At 42.1% G+C, this 14035-nt stretch overlaps 1 protein-coding gene across 1 annotated transcript; it reads left to right on the forward strand.

The window, feature by feature from the left end:
• Positions 1 to 1046: 1046 nt before the first annotated feature.
• On the forward strand, positions 1047 to 13553 carry RPL11 (ribosomal protein L11). Its single transcript, XM_069223446.1, has 6 exons — positions 1047 to 1181; positions 2727 to 2874; positions 3014 to 3120; positions 12265 to 12396; positions 12493 to 12603; positions 13476 to 13553. Exons 1-6 carry the CDS (start codon positions 1176 to 1178, stop codon positions 13503 to 13505), a joined length of 534 nt encoding a protein of 177 aa, XP_069079547.1. The 5' UTR covers positions 1047 to 1175; the 3' UTR covers positions 13506 to 13553.
• The last annotated feature ends 482 nt before the right edge of the window (positions 13554 to 14035 follow it).

Here is a 14035-nt window from a genome sequence, read left to right on the forward strand (position 1 = left end):
TCTTGTCCCTGGGGGGGCAATCCGGGTAATATTCTTTACAAGGAGGCCAGGTTCTGATAAATTGTGAGTGATGTGTCCAAGGGATGCATTAACCGGTAATACCCATATTACAAAGCGCTGGGCCTTTATGTGGTCAAGGAAAAAGTGTGGTATTCCAGTTTTTACTCCGTAGTACGCCAGTCACACTCCTTTAGTCATCTGGTGTTGTCAGCATAATTTTTGGGGGGCCCTGCCGGGACTTTATTGTGAAAGTGTAGGTGCTGTATTCCTCTAACAGTTCCAAAAGATCTCTGTGAATGGGCAAGTTCTTCAAGATGATGGGTGGGATCCGCAGTCGCTTTTTAGGGCATGAAACTGCTTCAGTTCTGGTCATTCTGTTATTTTGCAGATCAGCTTTGCAATCCTTGGCATGTTGTGGAGCTTGAAAGCGATTTGTTGTTTCAAAGCTTTTGGGATGCCCTGGCAAGCTTGGGTGCTTTTTCTGGTGAGGGCGGGCACGAGTCACGCCCCCCCTTTGATCTGATCTGTGGTGAGAGAAAAGAGAAAAAGACAAGGAAGGGGAGTGAAAAAAATTATCTGTGAAGATATAATAGCTGATTTGAACTCTGTGTCTCTCTATGTGAGGCACAGAAGCAAAGTAGTAGTCTGCAGTAGAGCATCTTTCCTTAAGTGTGTAAACAGTCGTTATTCATGCCTCTGAAACACATCAGGTGAGGTGCTGTAGCTTGGAAGTCAGGAAGGATCAGGAAGTTTCCAAAAGGTCAGCTGTGCGTCCAGACATGCTCACCTGCCCGCCAAAACAGAAAAAAATTAGGAAATATCAAAGAAAGAGGAAAGTTTTTATATACTGTATGGTTTTTTTTTGGAGGGGGTGGGGGGTTTGCCTTTAGCAACGGGTCTCGAATAAACACTAAACTGCACAAAGATGGCCGCCGCGTTTGGGAACAGAGATGCATATTTCTAGCGTCCATCTTTTGTTTCTTTTGAATTGTTTCTTCTGTCCGCTTTCTGTTTCTCTTGAGCACCCTCATGCAATCGAAGATATACGGCTTCATTTGCGTCTCTACTCCTCTCGTTTCCGCATTTCACCGTGACGTACATTATTTTGAAGCTGAGGTCTCGTGTCATATAAAAGGCCCTGCCGGAAATCTCGCGATCTCTTCCAGTCTCCCATCATGGCGGTGAGTACATGGTGCTGTGGGACGGAGGAGTAGTCTCTTTACTCAATCCATGTCCATCTTGCTGTCTTTATGTCTCACCTGTTCAAAAACAGATTTGAGTGGCTCGCCTGACACTGTAACTTTCTTATACAGGGTGTATGATGAAAGCTTTACCCTGTCCTTGTTTCCCCGTCTTGCTCCTTCTCCTTTCCCTTTCCACGTAAAGATTATAGGGTTCCCAAAGATGCTGTCGGTCGGGGCATGCATGGCAGTTTTGTGACGTGCCTTACCTCTTTTGAAAAGAAAGTACTGGCATGTTTTCTTCTTTTCCTTTATATACCTGTCGAACGGAATCGGAGAGCGGCGAGTCCTAATGTGATTTATTGGTGTCGTATTTACGGAAAGGCGATTTTTTTTTTTTTTTTTTTTAGGACATAAAGAACAATCTTTAATAAAAGGTTACAGTTCGCGGTTGTATGGGGCGTTTGCTGATCCAACTCTCGCTTAGCATATAAGTATAGGGATACGTGTGACTGCTGATCCTCTGTATATAATGCGCTTGGTGTTAGCTGGTAATTCTTTTTCTGTGGATTCGTCCCAAGAAAGACGTAGCGTGGAGTCCGTTTAATCATGTGACTTGAGTTTTATTTTCCTTCCAGAAAGCAATATCCAGAGGGGAGTAGGCAAGTTACTTTTTTTAAATTCTTGTAACTTTATCTCGTATTCGCCTCAAGGTGCGGATAAGGCGACAGAAAAGAGTCTGGGCCTCGTAACCGTAGTAGACAAAAGCAGCTCCCCGTTTACTATCGTTGAGCATTATCGCTGTGTGTGATTGGGTAGCGAATTTGGGTGCCATGAAGAGGGAAGGAGGTAACAGGAGAGTCTACGAAATAGTTTGGCAAGAGAAGATGATGGAGTAGCCAATGCCTGACCCGATGTGTTCACACATGTACATAGACTGTTCGTTTTTGGTTTTACTTCTCCGGAAGGTAAGTTTGTGGGACCAACTGCAAGATGACTTTCTTATGCCAGTTTAGAAAGTAGCGGTTGGCCTATCGCTGAAGGCTGGTAGGTATCAGTATGTGGGGCCTCCGAGTTCGGGGGTCCTTAATGCGTCAAGTGGTCTCACGATATGCGGTTTGGATGCATATGCTTGGTGGAATAGAAGTTTATGAAGGTGTTGCAAACCATAGATGGATTAGGCGCTTTGAGTGGTCGTGGTTTCGCAACTGTAAGGATGGTTATTAGAGATAATGTATCTTTTCTTCTGCTGTGGTTCATAATAGCGTGCAGAGATAGAGGTCTGCTTCTAGGTCTATTAGTTGGCTTGAGATCAGTTGACATGAGTAGGCCACCATTCGTTTTCACAAGTGTGTGTATATAATCGTTTATTATGTCTCTGGGACGTCTAATTTGAAGAATTATTGGTTTAATTTCTTACATATTATGATGGTAGGTGATAAAATGAGATTTTGTAGGGGAGGAAAACACATTTGGCGTGTTCTTGTGAGGAAGCCTTTTGGGCTTCTACGTGTGAATTGATTAATATTATTTTTGTGTCTACAGGATAAAACTGAAAAAGAGAACCCCATGAGGGAACTGCGTATTCGCAAACTCTGTCTCAACATCTGTGTAGGTGAAAGCGGTGACAGACTGACGCGTGCAGCCAAGGTGCTCGAGCAACTCACTGGCCAGACACCAGTATTCTCTAAAGGTTAGTAGGGGCTTTTGGGGAAAAAGGGGGTTACGGTCTTAATGTTAACTATCAGCGTTCGGTGTGGGGGCTAATAGCTGACTGATGTCATGGCTGTTACGCTCGTTTGATTCTGACAATGTTCTTTTTTTTTTTTCAGCCCGTTACACTGTACGATCCTTCGGCATCCGTAGAAATGAAAAGATAGCTGTGCACTGCACAGTGCGAGGGGCCAAGGCTGAGGAAATTCTGGAGAAAGGCCTTAAGGTGAGATCTTTTAGTTTCTTGAAATGGCGACAGCCTGGGGTTTGCTTTGAAATCCATGGGTATTCTGGGATTTTTTTTTTCTCACTCAAAATTGACTACAACCAGCCCATCGCCAGCTGACCCTTGCCTGTAGTGTTGCTTTCAAACCACACATTGCCTCTTCCCTTCATAACTACTCAAAGCGTCACTTCATTCTTCTCTGAACCTACCCGAGGGTGTTGAATGTAATTTATTTCACCTCACTGATCTCGGTCTTAAGTCGCCAGCTCCACAGTTTGTGCCCCTATCTGGAATGCTGCCTTAAGAACCAATAGTATCCAAGCTAAACTAACACCGGAGCTTAGACGCCCTTCTTAATAAGATTCCCTTTATTTTTCACAATGTCGGGCACTAAAAACAACTATTTTCCAGGAGTGCCTCCAGGTTATGGAACCCTAAGCTTTATTTCAGAGCAGTATCTTAAAATACATTTAAAATGCAACTTAAATCTTTTCTGCCCCACCTTCGTCCTCTGCCGGTGCAGTAGTGACAAATGCATTTGCCTTGGTTCGTAACTTTACTTAAATTCTTCCTGGTCTGGCCTCACGTTATAGCATGCTTCCCTATTTCTTCCTATGGTTCTGTTTTATGCACATAGTTAATATTGGCACATCTAACTTGCTACTTTATCCGTCCTCTATTGTCACTTTGAAAAAAAGTTATATATGAAAATATAGGCATTTGCATGTAGTCGGGGTGTGAAAAGAATGTTACAAACTATTGTAGATTTGTAATAAGCTCAACCACGACAGCCGGGGTGGTTTTAATTAGTTTGTAAGCAAACGGTAATCTGCGACCAGAGCTACGTCTTAATAGAGCAAATAACACTTCTGAGACTGAAACGTCTCTTACCTTGGTGATAGTCATTGAAATGGAGGCGTTAGATAGCCACATTTTCCACTTTGGTTGAATGGTCTATTCAGAATGTACATTTCCAGTTTTTCGTTACTATAACCGCTAAGGGGAGGGGGGACTATTGGAGAATCTGAGTCTACACTAATGTACTACAACGCCACCTCTTTGTCAGATTAGCATCTAATCTTAAAACATCCTTTAGTTGAATGTATGTCATTGAATCACATGGATATTGGTCTGACTCCATCGGCGTTTTCTTCTGCCTCAGTCAGGCATAGCAGTTGACATGCCTGGACATCTCCTAAAATAGACCGTTGACTGAATCGCATTCCCTCACAAGCCTTAACGCCTTTTGGCATTTCATACAATAACTAGTTCCACTCGTCTGTAGCTTCCTATTGTTTAGGGCAGTGGCTTGTGCAATTTCCGTCATAACTCATGGGTAACATAAGCTTTGAGCCCTAAAATCTGCAAACAGATGGTCACAGAATAAGTAATATTTTCAGTATATAGTATGTGATGTAGATGACATGCTCTGTCAGCCTAGACATCAGATGATCTTTTCCCATTCAGCAGTGGCTAGGGAATGCTTTGAATGTTTTTCGCATAGTTTGAGCCAAAGCTTCCTGCCTGCTTTGTGTAGTCGCACAATGTTTGGTGAAAGGATACGATCACCCATGTAGCAGCCTTACAGGTGTCTGCTATTGATGTTTTCTAAGAAGGCCATACTTGCCCCCCTTTTTTCCTAGTGCTCTTAGCAATAATATTCATGCACTAAACTATTGTCAATTCCCAACCTTCGATGTGGTTTCCTTATTTGGGGTTTTCATATGTCCAAAATCGCTACTTTTGGTTACAGATGGATTATGTCCTGTTGATGTAGTGCTCTCAGTATCTGATGTGCAAAACCATTTCAGCCACTGTTGGAGGTAGAGGAAAGAAAATAAGCATCTCGGTTGTCTGCTTTGCACGAAAAGAGAGTAGGAAGTGGTGGGGTGGGGGGGGTTGTTTTAAGAACAATTCGATCTCCGTGAATTTGAGGGAAGGGTCTTTCTGTTAGCATCCTGTAATTCATGTAACACTCCTTAGTGGTGTTTTTGGAACAAGGAAGTCTACCACCTGTGACAGAAATTTAGGCACACAATTGTAGCAGCTCAAAAAAAGTGCCCATAATACTGGAGTACCAGATTTAGATCCTAAGTAGAAGACAGTGGAGTTGCAGGTAGACTGACTCCTTTAAGGCTCATCAAAGTCCTTATGATGTGTTCAGTTTTGCGTGCTAGCTGCTACCGCAGCTAGATGAAAATGGGTTGAATGTGTAAGCTATTGCATTGAGCCAGCATACATTTAGAAAACTGAGCGCAACTGCGTTTTGGTGTTGTAGATCATGTTTATTCATCCCTGTATTTCTCGTTCAATGGTGTGACACCCTGTCCCCAGTCTCGTGTTGGAGACCAAATCAGAAAAATACTTTGATAGAGATCTGTTTAGATTTAGGCTTCAGTACCTTACACTTGTTTCTAATGCACAAGATTTCAACCTTCAACATATTCTAACCCCTATAGATAATTTGGTTGAATAAATTCTCGTCAGAAATACTGTAGATTAACAGATCGCGTTTATTCACTGAGTACTGAATAGATTCTTCTTGTTTTAGCTCCGCACAGTCTAGTTAATTAAAATGGTTGCTTTCCAGAGGATAGCCCTTAGATGCGGTTAATAAAAGTGGCAGACTGATTATACATTATCTGTTGAGCACTTCAAGACTTAAATCTCAAAGTATTTTATAACTGTGTTGTACAGCACGATTACTTTTCTGGATTCACATGCTGTTCACTATTCTGCTGTTGGGTGGTTGGGGTCAAGAATTGCTTTTTAGGCATCATTGTTGACTACCATTTGGTGGTATGTCCATATGTAAAACCCTTCTGAAACATCACTCATTAGGCTTCTGTGTGCGGTCGCCAAAATATTATTTTTGCTGCAAAGTCTAAAGGCACGTAAATGAGCTTCAAAACAATTGAGAAAAACCGATTATCAAGCAGCGCGCCAGAGAATGGGGGTGATGAAACCAACTAACACAGGAGGCTGCACGTGCAGAGAAGCAGCTGAAAAGGGGGCTTTTATCTGCAGTGACAGGGGACATATCAGTCCAAGAACATGTAGCTTTGGAAAGTAGAGGGGTGAGGCAGCAAAGGGAGACTAAGAACACTACCTTTTAACTTCTGCACTGTCACCACATGTTTGCGCAGGAGGCCTGATATGATCTATAATCTGAGGGAAGTGTTAAAGGCTCTGAACTGGCACAGGGCAAGCGCACCAAAGAAGTGTAATCTGGTTGAAAGACTGAAGGGAAGTACCAAATGGAAGCCACACAGCCAAAAGCTGCTGACTGTACGCCTGTAAGACTGCCAGCACGGGTCCAGCCACAATGAAACCGTTGTAGGCAAGTTTTCTGAACATCCCTTGGCACTGGTAGGAGCTTGAGAGAGGATGAATGAAAAGGAGCAAAAGGCCAAGGATCTGAACACACCACGCTTTGGGTAGAACGAAAGACTCGCTGATTCTAGGCCGAAATAGTGGCTCTCCTGCAAAGAAAGGACTTCGAGTCCCTGAAGGGAAATAACTCTGAACTTGACACCCATGAGCAGGTGTTCTTTGAATATAGGGATAAAGACTCTACCACCTGGAGTGTCAGAACAGCAGAAAGATGTGACAAGACCTAGATGACTAATCTCCCAAGGATGGAGTCTCCACCTACCCCTCAAGGCCCTCTTCACTGGATGACCTCTATAATGCACTCATCAAGAAGGCTAGACACCTACGAGGTGCAACTAGAGAAGGAAAATGGGATTACAGTTCCTCCTCAACAGGACCAAAGTAGACTAAGAATGGACCTGGTGGGATACAAAATGGAGCAAGAGGTATTAAGAAGGTAGAGGCTTGGTAACTACAGGGAGTGCAGAATTATTAGGCAAGTTGTATTTTTGAGGATTAATTTTATTATTGAACAACAACCATGTTCTCAATGAACCCAAAAAACTCATTAATATCAAAGCTGAATATTTTTGGAAGTAGTTTTTAGTTTGTTTTTAGTTTTAGCTATGTTAGGGGGATATCTGTGTGTGCAGGTGACTATTACTGTGCATAATTATTAGGCAACTTAACAAAAAAAAATATATACCCATTTCAATTATTTATTATTACCAGTGAAACCAATATAACATCTCAACATTCACAAATATACATTTCTGACATTCAAAAACAAAACAAACAAATCAGTGACCAATATAGCCACCTTTCTTTGCAAGGACACTCAAAAGCCTGCCATCCATGGATTCTGTCAGTGTTTTGATCTGTTCACCATCAACATTGCGTGCAGCAGCAACCACAGCCTCCCAGACACTGTTCAGAGAGGTGTACTGTTTTCCCTCCTTGTAAATCTCACATTTGATGATGGACCACAGGTTCTCAATGGGGTTCAGATCAGGTGAACAAGGAGGCCATGTCATTAGATTTCCTTCTTTTATACCCTTTCTTGCCAGCCACGCTGTGGAGTACTTGGACGCGTGTGATGGAGCATTGTCCTGCATGAAAATCATGTTTTTCTTGAAGGATGCAGGCTTCTTCCTGTACCACTGCTTGAAGAAGGTGTCTTCCAGGAACTGGCAGTAGGACTGGGAGTTGAGCTTGACTCCATCCTCAACCCGAAAAGGCCCCACAAGCTCATCTTTGATGATACCAGCCCAAACCAGTACTCCACCTCCACCTTGCTGGCGTCTGAGTCGGACTGGAGCTCTCTGCCCTTTACCAATCCAGCCACGGGCCCATCCATCTGGCCCATCAAGACTCACTCTCATTTCATCAGTCCATAAAACCTTAGAAAAATCAGTCTTGAGATATTTCTTGGCCCAGTCTTGACGTTTCAGCTTGTGTGTCTTGTTCAGTGGTGGTCGTCTTTCAGCCTTTCTTACCTTGGCCATGTCTCTGAGTATTGCACACCTTGTGCTTTTGGGCACTCCAGTGATGTTGCAGCTCTGAAATATGGCCAAACTGGTGGCAAGTGGCATCGTGGCAGCTGCACGCTTGACTTTTCTCAGTTCATGGGCAGTTATTTTGCGCCTTGGTTTTTCCACACGCTTCTTGCGACCCTGTTGACTATTTTGAATGAAACGCTTGATTGTTCGATGATCACGCTTCAGAAGCTTTGCAATTTTAAGAGTGCTGCATCCCTCTGCAAGCTCTCACTATTTTTGACTTTTCTGAGCCTGTCAAGTCCTTTTGACCCATTTTGCCAAAGGAAAGGAAGTTGCCTAATAATTATGCACACCTGATATAGGGTGTTGATGTCATTAGACCACACCCCTTCTCATTACAGAGATGCACATCACCTAATATGCTTAATTGGTAGTAGGCTTTCGAGCCTATACAGCTTGGAGTAAGACAACATGCTTAAAGAGGATGATGTGGTCAAAATACTCATTTGCCTAATAATTCTGCACTCCCTGTAGTGTCCTCATCCAATAAGCATGCATTTTTCACTGCATCTGCTATTTTTGTTGCACCTGTGTGGAGTTTTTTTTTTATTCAATTTGCTGACTCTTGGGAGTAGGACTTTATTAAATACCTACTTTGGGATTGCATGTGTTATTGTTATATTGCTATTTAGCATTACTAATGTACTTTCAGTCACAGAATTGCACATTGTTAAATTGATCAATTTTTTATTGTAATTTCTTAGACTATTTATCAGACATTACATTTAGTTTTTCCGGGGCAGCCTTTGGAAGAGTAAGTAGTGCTTGCATGCCCTAGCCCCAACATTGCACTTGATGGAGGTATCAATTGCCCAAAAGTAGCACCTGCGAAACACTCTGCCCCTGGCCCAAAGGCTTTAGACATCTGCAGATTAATCTCGAACCTCCTTCCCAAAGCCAATTTATAAAGCTACAGCACTCCAGCAGTATGTGTAAACTAACAGCACAATGACCAATCTAAATTCTGACCTAAAACAGAGGCTTCCATTTGCTCTAGAGAGGCTACTATGCAACACTGATATTTCCTAACCTCTCATTCACCCGTGACCTTGTCACGACACTGACTTCACCCTTGTAGGTGCTGGCAAATAAAACATGTCTATTTAAGTTTGCAGTAATTAACTACAGCAGGAATTAATGTTACACTGTGATATGAAATTAAATTTTGGGCCACCATTAGTCCATACGCAGTATCAATAATGTGCCAGTGTACAAGTTTTGTGATTACTCAGTCATTGAAGTCTTGTAGAGTTAGGGAAACAACATTTGGTTATAAAAGCAAGTTGTTGTGGGGCTGGTTCGACAGACATCAGCTTCTTAACACCCCTGTGCTTTAATGTGTTTTGGGTCAAAATTCGAGTACTAGTCAAATAGTCAGCTTAAATTGGTAATTCTGGACTTCATGCTTAAAATGGTCAGTCAAGTGTTGCACTAGAACGTCTTAGTTCAGAGTTTGACAGATGGGTCTCATGACGGGACAAAGGGCATATAAATATATGTATACTATTGTTACTATTCTGGTGCCATTGTATACTGGTTTTGCAGTCTGGCTTTGCAGTGGTGGGGAAGACCATAGAGTTTTTCTTGAAACGAACTGCTCTTGGTTTTTCAGTGATGCAGGAGTGCGTTCACTTACAGGCGAAAAAATAATTATGTTGGTATTACCTGGTCACAGACGTAAATGTTTGCAAAAGCAGTTTTACTCTCCTCTTCCCCTATCTAGTTGTACATCTTGGACTGCTTCACTTAAGGCTGACCCTTAACTGTTTTATGTTGAACTATCACGAGTGTGGTCCTTCACTTTACCTCACCCCCTACACCAATCCATTCACCTTGTTCTTTTTCCATCAGGTCATCTAGACTGCTCCTTGACTTCTCTGTACGTTTCAACCCAGTAGTATATGGGGGAATCTATTCTTGCCTCCACTGCAACATGATGCCAAGTATTAGATATAAGAAATAATCCTATCACCCATTTCACTGTTTACCCCACTTATCTAGTTTCTCAGCTTTACCACATACATTACATTGTCCAGTAACACTCATTTGTCATGAGTTTATGTAATCGTTTTAGGTCGAGGGAGCAAGTCCTTTAACCTATTGAAAGTATTGTGGGCTGTTAACCACGCCTCTCACTCATTTGTTTGTGGGCTTGCCTTTCAAAAATCACTTGATGTTGTTGGTAAATGCTTTACGTTTGTCCTGCCTTGAGGCTATTTTTATCACGCCTTGCAGACTGCCCTTGTTACATGGATTATTTCACGGTTGCCAATATACTTCAGCGTGGGCAAACTCTTTTGTCTCTCCCCTTCGTGCTGCATGGGGGCCATGGCATGGCGCTCACAGCATGTTAACTTGATCGGCGGTATTGGAGCGCTAGTCACATTGTTCACTTACCTAATCAGTTATATCTTGTGGCTTTCCCCATAAAACACTTAATTGGTAAATGCTTTACCTAAAACAGAAATTCTGAAAGCGCTGTGCCTCTCCCGGCACAGCAGGAGAGCCAATACTACAATAGTAACAGCACTCTGGAAATTTTCCCCATAAAGCTTTGCAGTGCATTACCTTTACAAAACATTTTTGCTCATAACAGCATTTGGTGGTCCTAGGACAATGGCTCATCACCAAAACGTTCATGACAACGTGCTCTGACTGGATCCTCTCTGGGTCCCCACACTAATAACCCCTCACACCGTTAGGTGTCCTGTTAGGCTCTCTTCTGGCTAAAACATTTGTGTTATAGCTGGGAGTAGTTTGTGTTTTAAAGGCCTTTGTAATATTCCAATAGGCCTACTAGCCCTGAAAATGTATAATGCACTACTTTCTCTAGGGGCTAAATATATGGTTACAGTGCATTACTTTGTGCACGGTATGGTTACATGACAATGTTTTTTACAAGTGCTATTTTTATGGTTCCCTCTAGGGACTGTTGTAAGAATTAGTCTAATGCCAAGTTTATTTCTGATAAAGGTTTATGGTAATTATGCTTTAATAATCTATCCTTATGACAATAATTCATACCACTTTAACATCCTTATTACACTGACTGTTGGAACACTATTGTTTTTCTCCTCTGTGGCGGTCTTATCTTTTTGGGGGCGAATTGTGTTAGCCAGCAACTTTGATGGGGTGGTGAAAGTGGTATTCTATAGGAATTAGTATGGCAGATTTAAATTAAGATGCTAAATGGCAACTTTCATTTTTTGCTGCAGATAGAGGAAGAAGGTAAATGAAAGTGCTTTAGTTATACGCACGTCCACTCGAATTATATTGCAGGAAAAGACGACATTATGAGACGGGGTTGACCAATGTACATGGTCATCTTTATGAATTTAAAATGCCGGTAGCTCTAACTAGAGCAAATGCGAGACATATTGCATTGCATATGCTTGATTTCTTCTACATCTTATTAGAAATGTCATATCATTTGAAGTGGTTCTAGGCTTCCTTAAACTGAACTACAACACATCCACCAGGAGCTTGTTTGCCGGCCAACAATTAATGGCCACACCAAAAACAACCTTGTGCGGCATGTATATCTGATCTCAACTTTCATAGTGCCCATCATTCGTACTGTGCCACAAAATTTCAAGCTTGCCTCACTCTAAATGCAAAAGTTCCCTGAAATACTAACTTGTGCATTCAACCTGAAAGGGCAAAGTGACACACATGCTATACCTCCAACCAAAGTTTTCCTAGAGAACTTTAAACTGGAATAAGGCACTATTGAATACTATCAATCCAAGCACGGGTTCAAGCAGGCATTCTTTAACAATATACAGACCATTTCCTACACACAACAGTGTAACCTTAGCCTGAAGGCTTCAAAACTGAACAAAATCAACAGCACAGTTGTGCTCCATAATAGGACTCAACTTTGAGTCAGTGCAATGAATTGGCGTTGTGCAGTAAAACCATGCGAGAATGATCTTGTGTGTTCTATAAATATGACAAATAAGACTTCCTTTGTGTCAGATTTTAAATGTCAGGTGTCACTGATCTATTTTCTTCTCTTTGCTGCTAATTACGAAACCTCTTCTTTATTCAAAATTTCAGCTGTCGTTTAAAAAACAAAAGCCTATCCGTGTACCATCATAGTCCTCATGTAAGATACCGTGTTTAAACATGTGCAACTGCTTACGAAAAATAAAATGTCTATTGACCAGTTTAAGGTAAGAGGTCAAGTGACTGAGGTGTTTTGTTCTTACAGGTGAGAGAATATGAGCTGAGGAAAAACAATTTCTCAGCCACCGGCAACTTTGGGTTTGGAATCCAGGAACATATTGATCTAGGAATTAAATATGATCCTAGCATTGGTATCTATGGCCTGGATTTCTACGTGGTGAGTACGTTAGTACCATATCATTGGGCATTCTGAGATTAAAGACTTTGTGTGGCTATTGGATATGTTTTAAAATCATATTTTCCTTCAATTCAGGTCTTAGGCAGACCTGGTTTCAGCATTGCAGACAAAAAACGCAGGACTGGAGTCATCGGTGCAAAGCACCGAATTGGCAAGGAGGAAGCCATGCGCTGGTTCCAGCAGAAGGTGAGCTTGCAGTTGAGGTGCAGCACAAAACGGGCTAGTGCGAAGTACAGGTTCTTTGACTGTACAAGAATGAGTGGATGCGGATGCTTGACCAAGTGGCAGTTTTTCCTGACCTAGTCTCCATTGTGAAGTAAACTTTGTAGTTTTTAAGATTTGAGTGCCAGGTTTGACGGTAACTCCTGCAATTTCCAGTAAACAGCGCAGTACCCAGGCAGAGCAGATAATGGAGTTTGCTTCCAGAGACCGGGATATCCACTAGCTGTCATGCTTCAGCAGTATAACAAGCTCGTCTCTTCAAATTTGAAACACATTTTGAAGCCTCACGCATGCATGACTAATTGTTCCCACATAAACGAATCAAAGTTGCCACCAACTTCAGAAACACCCAGCAGACCTCTTTTACAGCCGAGTTGCACAATCAGGGTGTCTGATTCAGCTGTACCTTATCTGCTGCCTTCTGCTGATTGCGTCCTCTCCCCCTGGGCCTAGAGAGGGCTCCACTGTCCTTCCTACTTAGAAATGTACAGTATCTTCCACCTCACACCTCAACATATCTGATATATTATAGAGTATGTGTAAAACATTCCACCCATGAATGTGTGTGCTGCGCCCTTCCAGATTGCGGGCTTGAGCAGGTGACAGGTGATTGTATAGTGGCCCATATGAGAGGTGCAGGGTAAGGTTTCGAAAACGTGTTGTAACTGGTACAGTCGAGATGCTGCATATAAGCATGAGGAGTTGAGGATAGACTTGTATGTTAAGATAACTTTTACAATTAATTTTAATGTTAAATATTACATAGTAGTGCTTGAATTTTAGTGACCATTGAATATTCACTGCTGTGACAACTTTTTTTTTTTTTCCTTTTTCAGTACGATGGCATCATCCTTCCAGGAAAGTGAGGTGCTCACAAATGTATGCTCTTGTTAATAAAGTTTTGCCAATATTTATACTGCTTCGGTCTCAAACGTTTTTACACTGCAGGTTGAAGTGGTGGTTACTGGTCTGGGTGAGCAACTGCCATGGAAAGATGGGTGTTTGCGGATTTGTGAGTGGATGTTGACACCTTTAGCCCTTGTTTTTGGACAGTCGTTTTGGGGAGTTTAGAAGGTGGTCTTGAATGGGTGTTTGGAAAAGGGTTAACCAACCAGGAGGCATAAATCATTTTCAGCATTTGAATTCGGTCACCACCTCATGCTTCCAAACCCACCCTCCATCCATACCCCCTTCCTCCAAAAGAACTATGGGGGTAGTGGGGTGGGGTTTTTGTATTTATTCTCGTTTAGGAACACAGAATAGTAGAACATATGTTCTTCTAAATTGAATTTCTTCAGGACTTTTTGCTGCTTACAGGGATAATCCAGTGTGCAGTGAACACATTTTGCAAAATGACTTCGAAGAAATTAGATTTTGGGTTGACAGCTGTTTACTT

Source organism: Pleurodeles waltl, chromosome 3_1, assembly GCF_031143425.1.
Source record: "Pleurodeles waltl isolate 20211129_DDA chromosome 3_1, aPleWal1.hap1.20221129, whole genome shotgun sequence".
In the NCBI taxonomy this organism is placed as follows: Eukaryota; Metazoa; Chordata; class Amphibia; order Caudata; family Salamandridae; genus Pleurodeles; species Pleurodeles waltl.